At 49.1% G+C, this 8,983-nt stretch overlaps 1 protein-coding gene across 1 annotated transcript; it reads left to right on the top strand.

Moving 5' to 3' along the window:
* The first annotated feature begins 4,382 nt into the window (after positions 1-4,382).
* On the top strand, positions 4,383-8,841 carry LOC143891796 (uncharacterized). The gene is made up of 3 exons (XM_077396312.1): positions 4,383-4,983; positions 5,041-5,453; positions 8,743-8,841. Exons 1-3 carry the CDS (start codon positions 4,383-4,385, stop codon positions 8,839-8,841), a joined length of 1,113 nt encoding a protein of 370 aa, XP_077252427.1.
* Positions 8,842-8,983: the final 142 nt, after the last annotated feature.

The following is an 8,983-nucleotide window of genomic DNA, read 5'->3' as shown; positions in this document are numbered from 1 at the left end:
CCGTAGTTTTCCTCTAGACTTCTGTTACTATTAGAAGCAACTTCAGGGAAGGGCATGAGAAGCTTCTCTTGGGCCCACCACATGAATGTTCTCTTTGTATCTGGAATCTTCATTTGGCATTCCATTATATAGATGGTATAGTAAGTAACCAATCCTCAACATTTGCTTACCACAATAAAAAACATTCCTTCAAGTCATATGATCGAACGGCTAAGATTGTCTCATCATGGTGATTTTCAAGAACTGGGATCTACAGTGGGACCCACTGATGAACTGTCTGAATCATACCGATGCATTTGGGTGGGCCCAGATGAAGCTTCTCGCTTATCCTTTCATTTTTGTTTGATTGATTCCTTCTTCCTCTATCCTTACAAAGAGAACTAATAAGCACCCTTTCATAGAGGAGAAATTATATGGTGGCCGACCGTGTGGTAAAAAGAGCAGAGAGAGAGAAAACCTGCCACCCTTGATTTCTAATCCAAGGAAAAGTAACGAAATGGGGCTTTTTTTGGATAAAAAATCAAGAGAGGGAGGGCTTTCTCTCTCCAACCTTTACATCACACGGTCGGCCACTATATAAAATCTCTTCACGAGAAATTATATGGTGGCCGACCGTGTGGTAAAAAGGGCAGAGAGAGAGAGAGAGAGAGAGAGAGAGAGAGAGAGAGAGAGAGAGACTGCCACCCTTGATTCGGATACAAGGAAAAGTAAAAAAAGGGGGCTTTTCTTAGATAAAAAATCTAGGGTGGGAGGGTTTTCTCTCTCCGACCTTTACATCACACGGTCGGCCACCACATAAAATCTCTTCATGAGAAATTATATGGTGGCAGACCATTTGGTAAAAAAGGCAAAGAGAGAGAGAGAAAACCTGCCACCCTTAATTTCTGATCCAAGGAAAAGAAAAAAATGGGGCTTTTCTTGGATCAAAAATCAAGGGAGGGAGGGTTCTCTCTCGGAAGAGTGCTCTTCATGATCTGTGGTACCTCGCGGGGTTCGAAGTGACCGAATCGCCTCGCAGGTGGTAGTTCCCTCTGCGGCAGCAGAGCAGAGTCCAGCTCATTTGGAACACCTCAATCCCACTCCCACTCTGGATCAAGTTCAAGCTCTCTTTCAACAGATGACTGCTCTTGTCAGTCAATACCAACATCTGATCCGAGCGCCTCCCCAGCACCCCCAGAGGCCCCTCGACCTGTACAGGAAAGCTTGAGTGCCCACAGGGGAGAGCCAGCGCGCCCTAGTGGAGACCAGACCCCCCACTCCATAAGGTGAGTCCATCATTCTAGAACCAGGCATGCCTACATGGAGCCTCGCCACCGCCAGAGGTCACGATCTCGCTTTGCGCAAAAGCACCAAACCAGGGAAGACCATGCGCCGCGGGAAAGATCCCAGCATCATCGAAGGAGTCCAGAAAATCACTCCGGATCTGCTGCAAGCCCCTCAGTGGAGAAAAACAAATCAGTGGGCCGAGCAGACCAGAGGGCTGATCCAATGCTACGAAGAATAGAAGAGATAGACCTCCGTATAAAAGAGCTGGCAAAGGATCAAGGCCGGCCCGCTGTGAAGATGTATTCGAGCAGACCTCTGTTCACCGATAATGTTATGAACACGTTAGCACCTAGAGGGTTCAAAATGCCGACGGTTCCGCAATATGAAGGAACCACCGATCCTGTGGACCACCTGGAGACATTCAGGAGTATGATGCTCCTCTATGGCGCCTCTGACGGATTCATCTGTAGGGCATTCCCGACCACGTTGACCGGTGCGGCCCGAGACTGGTACTCGAGGATCAAGCCGAACTCCATCAGCAACTTCGAGGACTTTGGGGATGATCTGGTTTGCCATTTCATGAGCAGCCGGAGGCCAAGGAAAACAATAGCATCCCTGATGGCCTTGTGGCAGGAGGATAATGAACCTCTGAAAAAATTCGTCAGTCGTTTCAACAGGGAGCAGGATGATCTTCAAGTGCCAAATTTGGATCCTTCAGCCGCCATTAACGCACTCCTCGCAGGCGCCAAATCCATCGACTTCCGGCGATCAGTGGCTCGCAAGAACCTGCACTCACTGGCGGATCTGATGGCCGGAGCCGAGGAATACATAGCCGTGGAGGAGACTCTGGTAGCCTTAAACTCAAACCGGAGGAGAACCCCTGAGGAAAAGAACCCTACCAAGCAGCGTAGGGATGATAAGTCCCCCAGAAGAGAGAGGTCCCCCCAGAGAAGGGAGAAAAACTTTACCCCTCTCAACACCTCCCGGAGACACATACTAGCCGCGATCAGAGGAGAAGAATTCGTAACGTAGCCGAGCAGGATGATCTTCAAGGGAAATAAGAGAGACAAGTCGAAGTATTGTCGGTTCCACAGGGACCACGGGCACGACACAGACGAGTGCTGGCAGCTCAAGGAAGAAATCGAGCTGCTGATCGGTCGGGGATACTTGAAAAAATATGTCAAAGAGGACGACCACAAAAGAGAGCGCGGGGAGAAGAGTCTCCATGGCCAGAGCCCTCGGCAGTCACAGCCGCCCCTGCGCGGAATCAATCTCCCCCACCATCGAGTCCACAGCCGGAGATACACCGATCCCAGCTAAAGGGGGTCATCAACACAATTATGGGCGGACCGGCCGCCGGGGTCACATCATCTGCCACTCGAGAAGCCTACGCACGCCGAGTCAATGCCGTGCACACATGCAGCAAAAAGATGAAGACGGAGAACGAAATCGTCTTTACAGATGCGGATCTCGACAACTTGATACTACGTCACGGCGATGCACTGGTTATAACCATGCTCGTCGCGAACTGGGAGTTGAAGAAAATTCTTGTCGACAGCGGGAGTTCAGCCGATACCCTGTACTATCATGCTTTTAAGCAAATGATGATAGGAGACGACCGCTTGAGGCTAGCAAACTCCGACCTGTTCGGTTTCTCCGGTGAAATCGTGAAAGTAGGACATATTGAACTCCGAGTCCTCGTCGGGGAGCCGCCCTGTCAAGCCTTCGCGATGATTAACTTCCTAGTAGTGAGGGCCACCTTGGTCTACAAGGCTATCTTGGGACGACTCGGCCAGAACCTCATCCGCGCCGTCGCCTCAGCATATCACCAGAAAATGAAGTTTATAACACCAAACGGCGTGGGTGAAGTCAGAGGAGATCAACCACAGTCCAGGGAGTGCTATGCCATGGCACTCAAAGGCAAAAATGCCTCAGAGTCGCTGCCGATTGAGCTACTTGACCTGAGAGATGCAGCCCAGGTGAATCAGCCTGCCGAAGACCTCATCTACATCCCTCTGTGCGAAGGCGATAGTGAGAAGGTCATCCAAATCGGCTCCTCTCTGGACAGTAGCACCCGACAGAACCTCACCCAGTTTTTTCAAGACAATGCATACGTCTTTGTATGGGCTCTCGCACACATGCCCGGCATTGATCTGGAGGTCAGCACGCACAGACTCGGTGTTGTTCTCACTTGTAGACCGGTGAAACAAAAAAGGAGACATTTTGCCCTGGAAAGGCGCCAGGCGATCAAGGAAGAAGTGGAGAGGCTCTTGAGGGCTGACTTCATTCGAGAAATTCAATATCCGGATTGGCTGGCGAACTTGGTCCTAGTGAAGAAAGCCAATGGGAAGTGGAGGACCTGGGTCGACTTTACCGACCTGAACAAGGCTTGTCCCAAGGACAGCTATCCGCTCCCAAAAATCGACCAGCTGATAGATGCCACCGTAGGTCACGAACTGCTTAGCTTCATGGACGCCTTCTCCGGGTACAACCAGATCAGAATGTACGAATCAGACATAACAAAGACTTCCTTCATAACAGACCTGGGGACATATTGCTACCGCGTCATGCCTTTCGGCCTAAAGAATACCGGGGCCACATACCAGAGGCTCGTGAACAAGCTCTTCAAGAAACAGATTGGTCGTAACATGGAAGTCTATGTGGATGACATGCTGGTCAAAAGCTGAAGTGCACAAGATCATGTCTCCAACCTGAAAGAAACATTCCAAGTCCTAAGAGAGCATAACATGAAGCTCAACCCCACGAAGTGCACCTTCGGTGTCAGTTCGGGAAAATTCTTAGGATTCATGGTCAGCCGAAGAGAGATAGAGGCCAATCCGGAAAAGATCAAAGCCGTGGTGGAGCTCACTCCACCGAGGACCATTAGAGAAGTGCAGTAGCTAACCAGAATGGTACCTGCATTAGGGCGCTTCATCTCAAAGTCCGCAGAGAGATGCCTGCCTTTCTTCAACGCCGTCAAAGGAATTAAAACAGCACCCTGGACACAGGAGTGCCAAGTCGCATTCGAGGAGTTGAAGCAGTATTTTTCCTCTTCACCACTGTTGACAAAGCTAGAGCCGAGGGAGGAGCTACTTTTATACCTATCCGTAAGCCCCATGGCACTGGCAGCCGTGCTAATCCGAGAAGAGCACAACCAACAGAAACCGATTTACTATGTGAGCAAGGCCCTACAAGACGCTGAAATCAGGTACCAGCGGGTTGAGAAATTGGCATACGCCCTGATCATGGCGGCCAGAAAACTGAGGCCGTATTTTCAAGCCCATACAATAAAGGTCCTGACCGATCAGCTGCTCAGACAGGTTCTCCACAGACCGGACACCTTAGGACGACTAGTGAAATGGGCCGTGGAGCTGAGCGAATTTGATATCCAGTACTTGCCTAGGCCGGCGATAAAAGCCCAAGCGCTGGCAGATTTCGTGGCCGAATGCACCATCCACCAGCAAAGCATCAAATCAGAAGTCGCCCAAACCCCGGTTGCAGAGAATGCAACTACAACTGGGGAGCAAATGGAAGCTAAGAACGAACTACGAAGAACAGAAGACATCCCTGTACCGGCAGAACAGAGCCCCTCATCCGACGAACCGCTCTGGGAAGTATATGTGGACGAATCTTCAAACAAGGTCGGTTGTGGAGCCGATTTGATTCTCACTGGGCTCGATAACTTTGTTCTGGATTATGTGCTAAGGTTCGGATTCCGTGCGTCCAACAATAAGGCAGAATATGAGGCTCTCATTGCCGGAATGAACCTAGCAGTCCAGACCAGCGCCCAAAGGTTGAAGGCGTATTGCGACTCCCAGCTGGTCGCAAACAAGATCCAAGGAGTCTATGAGGCCCGCGATGAGCGCATGATCAAGTACCTCTCCAAGGTCCGCCAGTTAGCCAGCAAGTTCAAAAACTTCAAGGTCATCAGAATCCCTAGAACGAAAAATGCAAAAGCGGATGTGCTGTCTAAGCTGGCTGCATCCGGCTACACCACTCTCGGGAGTGTATGTATGGAATTTTTGCAGAAATCCAGTATAAAAAATGAGGCCGTCGAAGTAATACAGGTCGAGCACGAGCCATGCTGGATGGACGAAATCATTGAGTACCTACGTAGCGGGAAGCTTCCCGAAGCCAAGAAGGAAGCCCGCAAAGTGATACAGAGAGCAGCTCGGTTTCCCTCGATGGTGAGAGCCTGTATAAAAGGTCGTACACCCTTCCATACCTAAAATGCCTCCGGCCAAGCAACGCCGCATACGCTCTTCAAGAGACGCACGAAGGAATTCGCGGGGAACACCTAGGGGGCAAGGCCCTGGCCATCAAAGTACTGCTAAGAGGCTTGTATTGGCCAACCTTGAGGAAAGACGCTCTGGACCTGATCAAAAGGTGCGAGAGATGCCAAAAGTTCTCTCCCACCATCCATTAACCAGCTGTGTCCATGGCCCCGATCATCAGCCCGCTCCCTTTCGCAGTATGGGGGATGGACATCTTAGGCCCATTTTCGCCAGCCTCCGGGAGACGTGAGTTCGTCGTGGTAGCCATTGACTATTTTACCAAGTGGGTGGAGGCTGAACCTCTGGCCTAGATCACGGAGCAAAATGTACAGACCTTCTTCTGGAAGTCAGTCGTTTGCAGATTCGGGATACCCCGCGTTTTGATAACGGACAACGACAGACAGTTCGACTGCCGGAACTTTCGAAAATTCTGCTCTAACTTGAAGATCGAACAGATATTCACTTCAGTGGCGCACCCTCAGACGAATGGGCAGACCAAAGTAACGAACAAAATCCTACTCCAGGTGTGGATCCCATCCCGGAGGGGGTGGCCCCACGAGGGTGTGTGTCTTGTGATGATGATAGCGCCTTTGTCCATTGGATTTGAATATGATTGCTTTTTCCAGAAATTTAGGATAAAAATCCTAACTTCACGAAAGAAGCAACTGACCAGAGTCGCCACCTAGATTAGGGATCTAGGACCAATGATTAACTCTGTTAATTTGGTCTACGCTTTGAGTTCTGGGTAAGTTACCTGGTTACGAAGTCGGAAGGTGTACCGCACGAAGTGTACAGCACCAACCTTGCCTAATTTTTGAAAGCTTTAATTATTTAGGTTTAACAAATGGGGTGAATGTGAACTTTATTAACCTAGATGCATTCTAATTTTTTTTAGCCGTTCACAGTTTAGACTCATGCGGGCCAGGAGTGATGATCCTAAATGCCTAGCTAGAATGCTTAGATGCCTATATGAGTGATTTGACATTTTATGAGATTTGATGAGATTTAGTTTAAGTTGAATTTGATTAATTGATTTGACTTAGAATGACCTATGCTATATGAACCTAGATCTAATGCAATGGACCTAAGTTGCATTTTCAGTATATTTATGAAGTTTGGGCTCTAAGATTCTATTGGGGAACCTACAGTGCAACCTCTAAGTTTAGAACCTAAAATATTTTTACAATTGATCTTGAATTGTAATTTTCCAATTAGGTGAAAGTTCTTAGGTTCTTTAAGGATTTCAAATTTCAAAGAGTTCCCAATTCAAACAAAATAACTAAACATGCAATTTCTGTCAAAGACAAGTAACATGCCATTCTTAAAACATGGGAAGCAAACTAACTAATCATGCAAAATGACCAAAGAACTAAACATGCAATCAATGATTTGAGAATGGGAGAAGGGATAGAAAGAGGGATGGAAGAGACGAAGAAGGGTGTGAGGGAACGGGAAGGATGGAGAAAGGTGCGGCTGAACTTGGTTTTGCCAAATTGCCTACGTACCCCGTCGCGGGGATCAAGCCACACGTAGTTCCGATTGGTGGTTGAGATTGAGAATTGGAACTGAGATTTGGGATTAGCTTTGGAAACTAGGATTGAGAAGTGGAAACTTGGATGGGGAATTTAGATTGGGAGTGGGATTTTGGGAACTTGGAAGGAGGAATCGTCCGTAAGATTCGGCCAAAAGTTGTTCGGCTAATTAATTAGGCTCGGGGACATGACCAATTGGGTTTGGGAATGGGCATAGGACAAGTTGAGTTGGGTGGGCTCGGACATGGATGAAGGTCCACTTGGGTTGGGTAGAGTTAGGTTGGATTGGGTTGACTCGGGTTGGTTTGGGTTGGACCTGGGTACATGGAACTCGCATGGGTTTGGGTGGAAATAGTTCTGTTGGGATGGCGTTGATTGTGCACATTACATGCATGATTAACATCCCATGATTTGATTTCCAACTTAAGTTCGGTTGGGATGAATCCAAGCATGTTTGAGGTCAGCCTAAGCTCGGTTAGGGGTGGAACCCATATGGGTTTGGTTGTGCTGGACCAATTTAGGTCCGGTTGAAATAGTTTGGGTTGGGTTTAATTCTTATTCGGCGGTGAGATGGGATACTAACTATGGGTATAGGGGTAATAGGCCTGCGACCATGTGGATGGGGTAATGGACCTGTAGTTAGATGATTTACTGTTGAGGATGGAGGGGGAGAGCATATGTATCATGAATGGGTATACGAATCACAGGGTGCTTCATGGGTTTGATGAAGTACACGGACGGGTGTTGGGTCATTGGATGAGAGATAGGGCTGGAGGTAGATGACCATGGGATGTTATGATGATCATCTGGTGGTGGGGTGCGAGCTGCAAATCCGAGTTCGGGTCGGGTTAACCTTGGACCGGGTGGGTTGAATCGAGTTTGAGGGGCTGGTCTGGGCTGGGTTGGGTTGAACCAGTTCGAACTGAGTCCGGGTTGAACCGGGATGGCTCGGATTGGGTCCGGCTTGGACCGGGCTGACTTGTATTGGGTCCGGATTAGACGGGCTGAACTGGGTTGACTTGGATTGGACCGAGGTAGTGGGCGAGGTGAGGCCGATTAGGGCTATGGATAACGTACTACGGGATGGGGATGGGCTATGTGGCTGTAAAATATATGGCTGTGGAACATGGGACGGGAATGAGGGCTGCTCGGTTGGGGTTGAGATCGGGTTCTGGGTTTGAGTTGAACCGGTTGGGTTGGGGCTGAACTGGGTTGGGGCTGAATCGGGTTGGTTCAGGTTGGCTTGGGTTGGACCGGGTTGGGTCCGGGATAACTCGGGTTGGGTTGGATTGGCTTGGTTGAGGGATTGGGTTTGGGTTTGGTGTAACTTGGATCCGGTTGGGTGCGGCTCGGGTTAGATTTGGCTTGGGTGCAGCTTGGGTAAGACCGAGTTGGGATTGGCTAGGTGTGGTTCGGGTTGAACCGGGGTGAGTCGGGGTTGGATGTGTGTGACTCGGGTTGAGTAGGGATTAGACCGGTTGGATTCGATTGGGATTTTTGGTGGTTAAATGTGCACGGCACATGTAATTTGGGGAATCACACGGTGTACTTGAATATTTCAATTTGGTTTGCTTGGGTTTGGATAGCTAAAATTAATGGGTGGGGGGCGGTGTAGATATTAGGATTAATGGTCATGAGTGTGGATGTGTTCTGATGGAATTAATGAGTAGGTAATAGATGTGGAGGTGGGAATAGATAATGGATGTAGATTGATGTTCGACTATGGATATAGAGGATGGGGGATGATGGGATTAATAGACATGGCATAGTCTGATCGGGTAGGTGTTGGGGTTGGGTTGATAGCCATAGGCCAGTTGTTGGCCGAGACCACTGGGATGGCAAGTTTGGTAGCTTATGGCCATGGGGGGTAGGCCGCATACTCGAATTGGTTGCTACAGGGATGTGACATTA

This window comes from Tasmannia lanceolata, unplaced genomic scaffold (assembly GCF_043159265.1).
Source record: "Tasmannia lanceolata isolate RefF3 unplaced genomic scaffold, GAP_Taslan_0.1 ptg000015l, whole genome shotgun sequence".
NCBI classification, from domain to species: Eukaryota; Viridiplantae; Streptophyta; class Magnoliopsida; order Canellales; family Winteraceae; genus Tasmannia; species Tasmannia lanceolata.
This window is presented reverse-complemented; position numbering and strand designations above follow the sequence as displayed.

Bases quoted from the DNA above. Each gene is read 5' to 3' on its own strand.
- LOC143891796 (XM_077396312.1), top strand. From the start codon at position 4,383: ATGGCACTGGCAGCCGTGCTAATCCGAGAAGAGCACAACCAACAGAAA. The intron at 4,984-5,040 runs GTGCGTCCAACA...TGAACCTAGCAG, and splicing joins TGTGCTAAGGTTCGGATTCC to TCCAGACCAGCGCCCAAAGG. The intron at 5,454-8,742 runs GTGAGAGCCTGT...ATTAATGAGTAG, and splicing joins CAGCTCGGTTTCCCTCGATG to GTAATAGATGTGGAGGTGGG.